At 42.8% G+C, this 15,000-nt stretch overlaps 1 protein-coding gene across 1 annotated transcript in view; it reads right to left on the bottom strand.

The window, feature by feature from the left end:
• Positions 1-1,182: 1,182 nt before the first annotated feature.
• alp3 (alkaline phosphatase 3) overlaps positions 1,183-15,000 on the bottom strand; it is a 19,245-nt gene continuing 5,427 nt past the window's right edge. Inside the window, exons 6-9 of the mRNA XM_079224813.1 lie at positions 13,301-13,435; positions 9,415-9,606; positions 2,359-2,475; positions 1,183-1,531 (exon numbers count right to left, since the gene is read on the bottom strand). Coding sequence (XP_079080939.1) covers positions 1,224-1,531; positions 2,359-2,475; positions 9,415-9,606; positions 13,301-13,435 — 752 coding nt within the window. The 3' untranslated portion in view covers positions 1,183-1,223. The remainder of the gene's footprint in view (positions 1,532-2,358; positions 2,476-9,414; positions 9,607-13,300; positions 13,436-15,000) is intronic.

Below are 15,000 nucleotides of genomic sequence, written 5' to 3'. Positions count from 1 at the left end.
AGATTTGAACAAACTCCAAACCCCAACAGATGTCCACAATAATGACTACAATCTGTCACCCTAAAGATAAAAATAGGTGATCTTTAAATATGTTCTCATTATTAATGGCCGCTGCAGGAACGTCGACAGAACCTCAATTATCAGCGGAGACTGGAGAGAACAAAGGAACGAACTGATCCTCTTTTATGTATTTACACTCATCGTGTATCAAAGGTCAGAGGTCATCAGCTTTAACAGACCGGAACCTCATTGGTCAAGGCAATGCCAGCTTCCTGTGTCGTTGCAGAGCGAATATAAAAAGGTATTTAATAATATAAATACGGTCTGATTATATTCACGAGTAAGGCATGTATGCATTCACCTTGGAATGACTTATTATAGGTTATTATATGTTTATATGATATATAAAAGTAGCTCCAAAGGTAACTTCTTCTTTTTCTTCTTCTATCTGTGCAGAAAAAGAAGATTTTAGGTGAAGTTACAAACTGGAGCTATTCCTTGTCGCCATGCGTCACTAAACTCTTAGCTCCTTGATTACAGTGCAGAGATAAGAGAGTGGGATGAATCAGGCCCGACAACCATTTCCTGTTGAACGAGTTTCACAACAATCTTATTCTGCAAAATGCATTTTATTTCATTTTAAACATAAGAAACTTGAAGCAGGAAACGGAAAAGCAGTTCATTTGTTGCCAAAGCTGAAACTTAAACCTCTCCAGAGAAAACCACCTGTCTCCATATTTGGCGATATTACATTTCTCGGATGAAATGATGAGTCGTCACTCGACATTTTAACCTAAATAAACCGTTAAAAAGCCCATTGGATAAGATGGAAAACACGATTCAACGCTGAAAACAACAGTTTTTCACAAGATGGCGACGAATAGATCAGATAAAAAAGATTCACGGTTTTTAGATGTTGTATGAAGGAGCCATGCATATCAACGCACGATTATTACATTATTATTATGTATTGATGTGTGCATAAAAGAGCAACTCTCTCTTCAAAGACTGCTTTATTGGTCTTTATTGATGATTTTACATTAGAAAGGTTCTTATCAAATAAATCCCGGCGTCATGGACTTAAACAATTACTTTCATCTGAATAAAAAATATATATTTCTTAGTTTTTGAGTATTCATAATCACATTTTCTTTGTTTTAACAAGATGCAATAGAACCCTGGTTCTCCCTCCAGTGGAGCCAGATCCACTGGGTCCACTGGGTTCACTGGGGGCCTCCCATCACCACGGCGACAGCCAGCAGCGCACTGAGCAGAGCGGCCGAGCCGCCGACCGGCCCGGCCCCGTTGGAGACCGTGCTCTGGACCGCGGGGGCCTCGGTGTGGCCCCGGCAGTGCCGGAGGTCGGCGCCCACGCAGGCGGCGTAGGCCATGGCGTGGGCGATGTAGTTCTGCTCGTTGACGCCCTGGAAGAGGTGGGCCATGGGCCCGCGGGCGAGCACCGCCACGTCCTCGCCGCTGTGGGTCGTCGACTTGGTGGGGACGGCGGCCAGCTGGACGTAGTCTTTATTCTCTGGAGGAGGAGGAGGAGGAGGAGGAGGAGGAGGAGGAGGAGGAGGAGGAGGAGGACGGAAATATGTTCACTACTTGTTGAGTATGGAGCCAAATGCAGGACAAATGTTTTGTTCATTTGAAAAAAAAAGATTTGAACCTGAAAAATCAAGTTTTGTTGTTGAACTTTGAATAGTTCAACAGTGCATTCTAAATAAAAAATACGTTTATGAAAAGTTTTTGGGGGTTAAATATAATTTTGATTCAGTTCAGTATTTTCTTTTCAATAAAATATTTTTTTTTCAGTTTTCAGTAACAGATTTAATATTTTCAACCTTTTTTATGGGTTCAAATCTTTTTTTCAAGTTCAAAACATTTGACCTGGATTTGGCTTACGCTGCCCCCTGGTGGCCAAACAAAACCAGGTACTGCAGCTTTAACATGTAAGTGTGACTGAGTATTTATTACAACAACAAAAAAGGTGAGGTGAATTTTAATCATCCATGTAAGATAAAAGCAATATTTTGAATACTACGTTCAGTATTTCTTTCTCACTGAAGACTCTTATCTATTTTCTTTCTTGATTTATAAAGAAAACAAAGCAAATCAAATTAGAAAAAATGTCAGCGAGAGAGGAAGTACAGCTGATTACATCAGGAGGAAAGGTCACGCTGTAATACGGGACATGACTCTAAACGCAGAAGGGCAAAAAATGAAAAGTCATTCCAGTTGTTTTGAAGTAGGCTTCCTCGTTTCCTTCTGTGTGCCCATCTTCCCTCTGTCCTTGAAGATGTAACTCTGGTTAAGGAGGAGTGAGAGAAGGAAAGCAAAGAAGCGACGGGGTCTTACTGGTGTTGACGTGGCGGATGTCCGGCCGCGTGCCGTTGGACGTCTTGTGTCCGGGTCCGTTGCCGTACATCAGCGTGGTGTAAGGAAGCACGTCTGAGGCCCACAGCGGAGATTTACCTGCACCAGACCGAGCATCATATTTATCTTATTTATTGTCTGCTTCTGCTCTCTGCTTCAAAGTGCTAAACACACACACACACACACACACACACACACACACACACACACACACACACACACACAGGGTGCCGCAGGAGGTCTAGAGCTTGTTGAGTGTTTCTCTCCAGATGAGCCATTAGCCTGGCGAGTCTCCCGCTGATGAAGAGCTCGGAGTTTCACAAGCACATTAATCACTGCTGCACTGCTGTGAGGAGGAGGAGGAGGGAGAGGAGGAGGGAGAGGAGGAGGGAGAGGAGGAGGAGGAGGAGGAGGAGGAGGAGTAGGAGGAGGAGGAGGGAGAGGAGGAGGAGGAGGAGGAGGAGGAGGAGGACGGAGATGTGGAGGAGTAGGAAGAGGAGGAGGAGGGAGAGGAAGAGGAGGAGGAGGGAGAGGGAGAGGAGGAGGAGGAAGATGGAGAGGGAGAGGAGGAAGGAGGAGGGAGGAGGAGGGAGAGGAGGAGGAGGAGGAGGAGGAGGAGGAGGAGGAGGAGGAGGAGGAGGAGGAGGACGGAGATGTGGAGGAGTAGGAAGAGGAGGAGGAGGGAGAGGAAGAGGAGGAGGAGGGAGAGGGAGAGGAGGAGGAGGAAGATGGAGAGGGAGAGGAGGAAGGAGGAGGGAGGAGGAGGGCGAGGGAGAGGAGGAGGGCGAGAGAGGAAGAGGAGGGAGAGAGAGGAAGAGGGAGAGGAGGAGGGCAAGAGAGGAAGAGCAGGGAGAGAGAGGAAGAGGGAGAGGGAGAGGAGGAGGAGGAGGAGGAGGAGGGAGAAGATGGAGAGGAGAAAGAGGAGGAGGACGGAGAGGAGAAGGAAATAGAAGAACAAACCCGAGGAGGGGTAAAATAAGGATATGACCGGAAAGCGATGAACATAAAACACAAGCGCTCGATCAATACGACTTCAGAGGCTCATGCTGAGGAGGGAGATCTTTAAAAGTGAATGTTTTCTTATAAGGATAGTTTTCTAGACAGAAACAACTCTGAAGCCTTTTAGGAGACTCTAAGACTCTAAGACTCTGAGACTCTAAGACTCTGAGACTCTAAGACTCTAAGACTCTGAGACTCTAAGACTCTAAGACTCTAAGACTCTGAGACTCTGAGACTCTGAGACTCTGAGACTCTAAGACTCTGAGACTCTGAGACTCTAAGACTCTGAGACTCTGAGACTCTGAGACTCTAAGACTCTGAGACTCTGAGACTCTAAGACTCTAAGACTCTAAGACTCTGAGACTCTAAGACTCTAAGACTCTAAGACTCTAAGACTCTGAAACTCTAAGACTCTAAGACTCTAAGACTCTAAGACTCTGAAACTCTAAGACTCTAAGACTCTGAAACTCTAAGACTCGAAAAGTCTAAGACTCTGAGACTCTAAAACTCTGAGACTCTAAGACTCTGAGACTCTAAGACTCTACGACTCTGAGACTCTGAGACTCTAAGACTCTAAGACTCTGAGACTCTGAGACTCTGAGACTCTGACACTCTGACACTCTGAGACTCTGAGACTCTGAGACTCTAAGACTCTGAGACTCTGAGACTCTAAGACTCTAAGACTCTGAGACTCTGAGACTCTAAGACTCTAAGACTCTGAGACTCTGAGTCTCTAAGATTCTCAGACTCTGAGACTCTAAGACTCTGAGACTCTGAGACTCTAAGACTCTAAGACTCTGAGACTCTAAGACTTTAAGACTTGAAAAGTCTAAGACTCTGAGACTCTAAAACTCTGAGACTCTAAGACTCTGCGACTCTAAGACTCTAAGACTCTGAGACTCTGAGACTCTAAGACTCGAAGACGCTGAGACTCTGAGACTCTGAGACTCTAAGACTCTATGACTCTGAGACTCTGAGACTCTGAGACTCTAAGACTCTGAGACTCTAAGACTCTAAGACTCTGAGACTCTGAGACTCTAAGACTCTGAGACTCTAAGACTCTAAGACTCTGAGACTCTGAGACTCTAAGACTCTGAGACTCTAAGACTCTAAGACTCTGAGACTCGAAAAGTCTAAAACTCTGAGACTCTAAGACTCTATGACTCTGAGACTCTGAGACTCTGAGACTCTGAGACTCTAAGACTCTAAGACTCTGAGACTCTGAGACTCTAAGACTCTGAGACTCTAAGACTCTAAGACTCTGAGACTCTGAGACTCTAAGACTCTGAGACTCTAAGACTCTAAGACTCTGAGACTCGAAAAGTCTAAAACTCTGAGACTCTAAGACTCTATGACTCTGAGACTCTGAGACTCTGAGACTCTGAGACTCTGAGACTCTAAGACTCTGAGACTCTGAGACTCTGGCTGACGCTGTGAATTCCGTGACGTGTAAATCCAGTGACACCATACTGGGAGTCTTACTGGTTCAGACCTCCATGGAGTGAAGGCAGCGTTTAGGATGATCACACACAGGGTTGTGTAATTACTCCGTACACTTCAAAGCTTTCAGGGTGCAGACGTCCCAGAAGGCTTAGCCTATATTTACTTTCACAAGAGCAGTGAAGCGAGCAGGAAGCACGACGGCTTTGATCTCAGCCTGAACCGCAGGAACGTCATCGCTTCATTACTGTTCACACGATTTAAAAACATGCAGACATATCCTTTAGAGCTGATTTAAAACAAGAAGATAAATATCTCTTTATAATGTAAAATATGTGTCAATCAAGTACGACCTTTTAAAATGTTCCAGTGTACGGGGACACAACGTGTCTGTGTCGCTTTATGTTCAAAACAAAGGTTTAGGCAGCAAAACCACATCATTATGTTTAAGCAACAAAACGACCTCCATATAACCACGTGGTGTCGAACCCCAGTCCTCCGGTTGAAAGTCCTGTTGGTTGGACTCGTCCACCAATAGTCGTCTTTTTAGGATTTTATAAAGTCACGAAATGTACATCTGTTGGTTTTGTGGGGAGGTTTAAGCAACACAACCAACAGAAAGGTTAGGCAACAAAACCACAAATAGTTAAGTTTAGGCAACAAAACTAACAGTTAAGTTCAGGCAACAAAACTAACAGTTAAGTTCAGGCAACAAAACTAACAGTTAAATTTAGGCAACAAAACCAATAGTTAAGTTTAGGCAGCAAAACTAACAGCTAAATTTAGGCAACAAAACCAATAGTTAAGTTTAGGCAGCAAAAACCAACAGTTAAGCTTAGGCAACAAAACCACAAATAGTTAAGTTTAGGCAACAAACTAACAGTTAAGTTTAGGCAACAAACTAACAGTTAAGTTTAGGCAACAAAACCAATAGTTAAGTTTAGGCAACAAAAACAATAGTTAAGTTTAGGCAACAAAAACCAACAGTTAAGCTTAGGCAACAAAACCACAAATAGTTAAGTTTAGGCAACAAACTAACATTTAAGTTTAGGCAACAAACTAACAGTTAAGTTTAGGCAACAAAACCAATAGTTAAGTTTGGGCAACAAAAACAATAGTTAAGTTTAGGCAACAAAAACCAACAGTTAAATTTAGGCAACAAAACCAATAGTTAAATTTAGGCAACAAAACCAATAGTTAAGTTTAGGCAACAAAAACAATAGTTAAATTTAGGCAACAAAAACCAACAGTTAAGCTTAGGCAACAAAACCACAAATAGTTAAGTTTAGGCAACAAACTAACAGTTAAGTTCAGGCAACAAACTAACAGTTAAGTTTAGGCAATAAACTAACAGTTAAATTTAGGCAACAAACTAACAGTTAAGCTTAGGCAACAAAACCAATAGTTAAGTTTGGGCAACAAAAACAATAGTTAAGTTTAGGCAACAAAAACCAACAGTTAAATTTAGGCAACAAAACCAATAGTTTAGTTTAGGCAACAAAACCAATAGTTAAGTTTAGGCAACAAAAACAATAGTTAAGATTAGGCAATAAAACCACAAATAGTTAAGTTTTGGCAACAAACTAACAGTTAAGTTTAGGCAACAAACTAATAGTTAAGTTTAGGCAACAAAACTAACAGTTAAGTTTAGGCAACAAACTAACAGTTAAATTTAGGCAACAAAACCAATAGTTAAGTTTAGGCAACAAAACCTCATAATTAGGGTTAGGCAACAACCACAAACAGTTAAGATTAGGCAACAAAAACAATAGTTAAGTTTAGGCAACAAAAAACAACAGTTAGGTTTAGGGAACAAAATCACGAACAGATAAGTTGAAGCAACAAAATCACCATCAGTTATGTTGAAGCAACAAAACAACCTCCATAAAACCAGGTGGTGCCGAACCCCAGTCCTCCGGTTGAAAGTCCTGTTGTTGGACAGTTAAATCATTTAATCACAGCTCTGATTGTTGTTCCGTCACGTAGAACCATTTAATATGCGTCCACCACAAATACGGCTCCTCATTTATTTTCCATGCATTCTTTTCATCGTGAACAAAACCTTGAGTTTGCTTGATGGATGTTCCACTTTAAAGCCCCACGTCTTCAGGACGTTCAGCAGGTTTTAATTCCAGAACCCTGAAGGGCTCGGAAACGAAGAGCGGCTCATCTCAAGCTTTAAACCTCCAGGAGAAAGAAGAGAGGAGGAATGGAGGTGAGGGGTAAGCGAGGTCAATAAAGAGACGAGGAAGAGGAAGAGAGACAGAGGAAGAGACAGAGGAAGAGAGACAGAGGAAGAGACAGAGGAAGAGAGACAGAGGAAGAGACAGAGGAGGAGACAGAGGAAGAGACAGAGGAAGAGAGACAGAGGAAGAGACAGAGGAAGAGACAGAGGAAGAGACAGAGGAAGAGACAGAGGAAGAGAGACAGAGGAAGAGAGACAGAGGGAGAGAGACAGAGGAAGAGAGACAGAGGAAGAGAGACAGAGGAAGAGAGACAGAGGAAGAGAGACAGAGGAAGAGAGACAGAGGAAGAGAGACAGAGGAAGAGAGACAGAGGAAGAGGAAGAGAGACAGAGGAAGAGAAAGAGAGACAGAAGAAGAGAGACAGAGGAAGAGGAAGAGAGACAGAGGAAGAGAAAGAGAGACAGAGGAAGAGAGACAGAGGAAGAGAGACAGAGGAAGAGACAGAGGAAGAGACAGAGGAAGAGACAGAGGAAGAGAGACAGAGGAAGAGACAGAGGAAGAGAGACAGAGGAAGAGAGACAGAGGAAGAGACAGAGGAAGAGACAGAGGAAGAGAGACAGAGGAAGAGAGACAGAGGAAGAGACAGAGGAAGAGACAGAGGAAGAGAGACAGAGGAAGAGAGACAGAGGAAGAGACAGAGGAAGAGAGACAGAGGAAGAGAGACAGAGGAAGAGACAGAGGAAGAGAGACAGAGGAAGAGAGACAGAGGAAGAGACAGAGGAAGAGACAGAGGAAGAGAGACAGAGGAAGAGAGACAGAGGAAGAGACAGAGGAAGAGACAGAGGAAGAGAGACAGAGGAAGAGAGACAGAGGAAGAGACAGAGGAAGAGAGACAGAGGAAGAGAGACAGAGGAAGAGAGACAGAGGAAGAGACAGAGGAAGAGAGACAGAGGAAGAGAGACAGAGGAAGAGAGACAGAGGAAGAGACAGAGGAAGAGAGACAGAGGAAGAGACAGAGGAAGAGACAGAGGGAGAGAAAGAGGAAGAGACAGAGGAAGAGACAGAGGAAGAGAGACAGAGGAAGAGACAGAGGAAGAGACAGAGGAAGAGACAGAGGAAGAGAGACAGAGGGAGAGACAGAGGAAGAGAGACAGAGGAAGAGACAGAGGAAGAGACAGAGGAAGAGACAGAGGAAGAGAGACAGAGGAAGAGACAGAGGAAGAGACAGAGGAAGAGACAGAGGAAGAGAGACAGAGGGAGAGAGACAGAGGAAGAGACAGAGGAAGAGAGACAGAGGAAGAGAAAGAGGGAGAGAAACAGAGGAAGAGAGACAGAGGAAGAGACAGAGGAAGAGAGACAGAGGAAGAGAGAAAGAGGAAGAGAGAGAGGAAGAGAAAGAGGAAGAGAAAGAGGGAGAGAAACAGAGGAAGAGAGACAGAGGAAGAGACAGAGGAAGAGAAAGAGGAAGAGAGACAGAGGAAGAGACAGAGGAAGAGAAAGAGGAAGAGACAGAGGAAGAGAGACAGAGGAAGAGAAAGAGGACGAAGGCGAGAGCCTGAAATAGAAAGGCTTCCAGCTCTGTGTTTACCTCGGCTGTAATTGCAGGGGAGAGAAAGTAGAGGAAATGTCAAGCTGCTGGTGGCGGACACACACACACACACACACACACACACACACACACACACACACACACACACACACACACACACACACACACACACACACACAAAATGCCACCTCGGGGTGTCTATTGTCATGGCAAATAAACACACCTGGATGGAGGCAAGAGAGGAGAATGGTCTCCTCATGTGAATAAATATATATATATTTATATATATATATATAGGTCAAAATATAACATATTGATTTATTATATATCTAAATCTATTTTATATAAAATATATATTTATATATATATATATATATATATATATACATATATATATATATATATATATATATTATATATATGTATATATATATATATATATATATATATATATACATATTTTCTAAATATATATATATATATTTATATAATTTCTAAATATATTTTATATATAATTCCCTTTCATTATCCGATCCGCTTATTCAATCAATATATACATATATAATATATATTATATTTATATAATATATTTATATTATATATAAATACATTTTCTATCTGTATATATATATATATTACCTTCTAATATCCGATCTGCTTATTCAATATATATACATATATATCCAATATTTATATATAATAATTATGTAACATATATATATATACATATAAATATATAACATGTAAATATATTTGATATATATTCCCTTCCACTATCCGATCCGCTTATTTAATACATATACATATAAATTACACATTTCAGGAAAGGGAGAACAGAATCTAGAACATCCAGTGCATAATTACCCAGAATGCTCTGCCCTCTGAAGGGGTACCCGTTGATGGTGACGGGGTGGGAGTGGTCGGCCATCACCACGGTGAGGGTCTCGTGCTCTCTGGTGAGCTGCAGCCCCTTGGCGATGGCGGAGTCGAAGGTCACCGTCTCGTGCAGCGCCATGGAGGCGCGGCCGGCGTGGTGAGCCTGGTCGATGCGCCCGCCTGCCCACGGGGAGACGGGGGTCAATGGAAGCAATGCATTCTGGGAACTGTTTGGCACACTTTTGAGTGCAGAGAGAGAGAGATTTAGTCTTTCTTTCAAAAGTAAGAAGAAGAAAGTGCTTGGTGTTGCGATAATTGAACAGTGACAGTTTAATTAAACTAGAAACCACTCATTCACTTTTCTCATTTATTATATATATATATATATATATATATATATATATATATATATATATATATATACATATATTTAGGCTGACTCATTCATCTTCTTTTACTTACTTTAGAAGAAAATGAAAATGATGTGATTCCAGCAAACAGTAAAGCAAAGCTGGAGACTTGGACTTGAGCCAGACTGAAGTCACAAAGATTAGGACTTAAGACTTGATTAGGACTTAACTGCTAAGAGTGTTTGAGACTTTGGTCTGTCCTTGGACGAGTCTGAAATAAAACAACAACTGACTTGGACTTAAGACTTGATTCAGACTTGACTTGGACTTCAAATTACTTCAGACTTAATTAGATTTGTATCTAATTTAGATCAGATCAGATCTGTCTGGAATTATTCGAGTCTTGACTCAGACTCGTCTCAAATAACTTGAGACTTGAATTGATTTGTATCTTTTTATTTGACACCATTTGTCTTGAATGACTTGTGACTTGGACTCGTCTCCAATGATTTTGATAACAATGATGACGAAGACTTGACTGAAAGCTGAATGATTTGTTTTGACTCGAGACTTGTCACCAACATGCCTTCAGTTTCTTTAGACTTGACACGACTTGTCTCAAATTACTTGAGACTTGACTCGGATGACTTGAGAGTTACTTTGATCTGTTTCTTTTTACTTCACACTTGACAAACAACTTGCAACTTGACTCGCCTCCAAGAACTCGTGACTTGAGACTTGTCACATTCAGTTTCTTTAGACTTGACTCAAATGACTTGAGTCAGACTTGTTTCAGATGACTTGAGACTATACAGATCTACATACTTGACACTTGACTAAAACAAATGATTGCAACTGGACCTGGACTCTTTTCCAATGATTTAGGACTTTTCTTTGACTCGTCGTGACCTCAGACTTGTCTCCAACGTGCCTTGAATTACTTGAGACTTGTTTTAGATGACTAGAGTTACTTTGATCTGTTTCTTTTTACTTGACACTTGACTGAAACTCGCCTCGACTTGACTCTCCGCCAAGAACTCGTGACTTGAGACATGACTCGGATGACTTGAGCTACTTTGATATACTTGACACTTGACTAAAACTCGCCTCGAACGACTTGCGACTTGAATCGCCTCCAAAAACTCGTGACTTGAGACTTGTCACCTTCAATTTCTTTAGACTTGACAGAACTTGTCCCAAATTACTTTGACCTTACCTTGAATTACTTGAGACTTGTTTTAGATGACTAGAGTTACTTTGATCTGTTTCTTTTTACTTGACACTTGACCAAAACTCGCCTCGACTTGACTCGCCTCCAAGAACTCGTGACTTGAGACTTGTCACCTTCAGTTTCTTTAGACTTGACTTGTCTCAAATAACTTGAGTCAGACTTGTTTCAGATGACTTGAGACTTAACTAGATCTGTATCTACATACTCGACACTTGACTAAAACAAATGATTGCAACTGGACCTGGACTCTTTTCCAATGACTTAGGACTTTTCTTTGACTCGTCGTGACCATAGACTTGTCTCCTACTCACCTTGAATTACTTGAGACTTGACTCGGATGACTTGAGAGTAACTTTGATATACTTGACACTTGACCAAGAACTCGTGACCTGAGACTTGTCTCCAACGTGCCTTGAATTACTTGAGACTTGTTTTAAATGACTAGAGTTACTTTGATCTGTTTCTTTTTACTTGACACTTGACTAAAACTCGCCTCGACTTGACTCTCCTCCAAGAACTCGTGACTTGAGACTTGTCACCTTCAGTTTCTTTAGACTTGACTTGTCTCAAATTACTTGAGTCAGACTTGTTTCAGATGACTTGAGACTTAACTAGATACAGATCTACGTAGTCGACACTTGACTAAAACAAATGATTGCAACTGGACCTGGACTCTTTTCCAATGACTTAGGACTTTTCTTTGACTCGTCGTGACCTCAGACTTGTCTCCAACGTGCCTTGAATTACTTGAGACTTGACTCGGATGACTTGAGAGTTACTTTGATCTGTTTCTTTTTACTGGACACTTGACTATAACTCGCCTCGACTTGTCTCACCTCCAAGAACTCGTGACTTGAGACTTGAGACTTGTCACCAACATACCTTTACTCTGACTTGAGGTTTGCGATTGCGAGTGACTGGACTCGTCCCGGAATTGTGATAACTCGCTGAGTCAGGGGAAAGTAAAACCTACATTTTAATGAGCTGTCGAGCCGGTAAAGAATCCGATTTTAAATTGTTAGAAGGGAGCAGACAACTTTTTTGTTATTCAACATTATCTCTTGGAATAAAACATACATTGGGGAATGGGACCCACTTCCTCCAGCGGTAGAATTTAAGATCATGTTATTTTGTTTGCCGTCTGCTTGTTTTCCCCTCCAGCACATCCTCTCCTCTCCTGGAAAGTGAAGTGAACTCTGGTTAATAAGTTTGCGTCTCGGTGAGCTGTCAGCGATCGGCTGCTTTCTATTTATACACTTCTGTTATTTTAAAAGTCAGAGTGAAGACACTCGGGTAGCGAGTCCCTCAGGCGGCGGACTCAGATTACGAGGGGGAGACGGACGAGGAGGCCGAGTGGAACGGGAACTCGTCGGCCGTCGACACACTGCGGCAAACTCCTGGATGACAGGTCACCTGATCCACAGGTAGATGGTTTATAGAAAACCACAACAATTACCAGCGTTCAAGGGCCGCTTTGTGATGAATGATCCAATTGATCCATGAAGACTGTGTGTGTGTGTGTGTGTGTGTGTGTGTGTGTGTGTGTGTGTGTGTGTGTGTGTGTGTGTGTGTGTGTGTGTGTGTGTGCGTGTGTGTGTGTGTGTGTGTGTGTGTGTGGATGCTTTGACGGATTAATTGGTGGGTGTTTGGAAGGAGGGTGATGCTGTTGTCACCCTCCTCCAGTGTGCACAAACGTGCACACACCTACACACACCTACACACACATACACGCACATAAACGTGCAGACACAAACACACAATCACACACAACACACAGCCGCACACAAACACATACACAGACACACACAAACACTCGCACACACACACATAGACACACACACACAAATGTGTTCACACACACATATACAGACTAGCATAGAAACACATACACACACATACACACACAAAGACACACACACACATACACAAAGATGCACACACACACACATACACGCAGATAAACACGCATCCACACGCACAAATGCACACACACACAAAGACACACACACACACATAGACACACACATACATAAACACTCACACACAAACACACTCACACACACACAAACGCACACAAACACACATACACGCACGCAAACGTGCAGACACACACACACAACACACAGACGCATACAAACATGCAAACACATACACACACACACACACGAACACGCATACACACACACACAAATGCACACACACACAAAGACACCCACACACATAGACACACACACAAACACGTTCACACACACACACACACACACACACACACACACACACACACAGACCTCACCCTCCACTAGCAGGAAGAAGCCCTTGGGGTTCTTCTGCAGGATGCGGATGGCCTTCTCCGTGGTCTCCACGATGGACGGGTCCATGTTTGGGTCTCTTTCCGCCTCGAAGTGCATATCTCCAGGTTCAAACAGAGCTGGGGGAAGAGGAAGACCGGCAAATAAATAAATAAAATACAGTATGTGAGTTTTATCAGCCCACGGTGGAGGCGCAGCAGAAAGGAAAGTCCCGTACTCCTCCTACTACTGCTGCTATTCTCAGCACACAGGGAGTGATGAACCAGTGAGAGGATGAAGTGTCTCCAGCAGCAGGAAAAGCACGATGACTGATTCACTAGCCACAAAGAACTCCACAGAAAATACCTTTTAAAGTCTATACCGGAGGAGGTGGATGCAAAGAGGCTTTTGAAGAGGTTTGAACATTCGGACACAAGTGGGTTTAGACGTGGAGCGCGGCCATTTTATATTTATTTCTGTTGTCAGTTTATACTGGTTGGTTAGAGTGGCTTCACTAGATGAAGTTAAAAGAATAATTCTACCAAGAGCCAGATGTGAAGCTCAATGCCAATCATGTATCTGTTCCAGGAACCTCCAGGTCTGAAAGTGAAGACGATGCTTCATGTGTTAAAGCTGCATTCTCTCTACTGACCGGCATGGACGGCTCCTCTGGTTGTATAGAAGTCTATATAAATGACTCTACTTCTCTCTTGATTTATTCCCTCAGTAAACTTTAACAAGTGTTAAAGCTGCATTCTCTCTACTGACCACCAGGCGGCGACTCCTCTGGTTGTATAGAAGTATATGCTTCATGTGTTAAAGCTGCATTCTCTCTCTTAACCACCAGGTGGCGACTCCTCTGGTTGTATAGAAGTTTATGCTTCATGTGTTAAAGCTGCATTCTCTCTTCTGTCCACCAGGGGGTGACTCCTGTGGTTGTATAGAAGTTTATGCTTCATGTGTTAAAGTTGCATTCTCTCTTCTGTCCACCAGGGGGTGACTCCTCTGGTTGTATAGAAGTCTATGCTTCATGTGTTAAAGCTGCATTCTCTCTCCTGACCACCAGGGGGTGACTCCTCTGGTTGTATAGAAGTATATGCTTCATGTGTTAAAGCTGCATTCTCTCTCCTGACCACCAGGGGGTGACTCCTCTGGTTGTATAGAAGTCTATGCTTCATGTGTTAAAGCTGCATTCTCTCTCCTGACCACCAGGGGGTGACTCCTCTGGTTGTATAGAAGTATATGCTTCATGTGTTAAAGCTGCATTCTCTCTCCTGACCACCAGGGGGTGACTCCTCTGGTTGTATAGAAGTCTATGCTTCATGTGTTAAAGCTGCATTCTCTCTCCTGACCACCAGGGGGTGACTCCTCTGGTTGTATAGAAGTATATGCTTCATGTGTTAAAGCTGCATTCTCTCTCCTGACCACCAGGGGGTGACTCCTCTGGTTGTATAGAAGTCTATGCTTCATGTGTTAAAGCTGCATTCTCTCTACTGACCACCAGGGGGTGACTCCTCTGGTTGTATAGAAGTATATGCTTCATGTGTTAAAGCTGCATTCACTCTCCTGACCATCAGGGGGTAACTCCGCTGGTTGTATAGAAGTATATGCTTCATGCGTTAAACCTACATTATCTCTACTGACCGCCAGGGGGTGACTCCTCTGGTTGTATAGAAGTCTATATATATGACTCTACTTCTCTCTT

This window comes from Taurulus bubalis (assembly GCF_910589615.1).
Source record: "Taurulus bubalis genome assembly, chromosome: 10".
In the NCBI taxonomy this organism is placed as follows: Eukaryota; Metazoa; Chordata; class Actinopteri; order Perciformes; family Cottidae; genus Taurulus; species Taurulus bubalis.
This window is presented reverse-complemented; position numbering and strand designations above follow the sequence as displayed.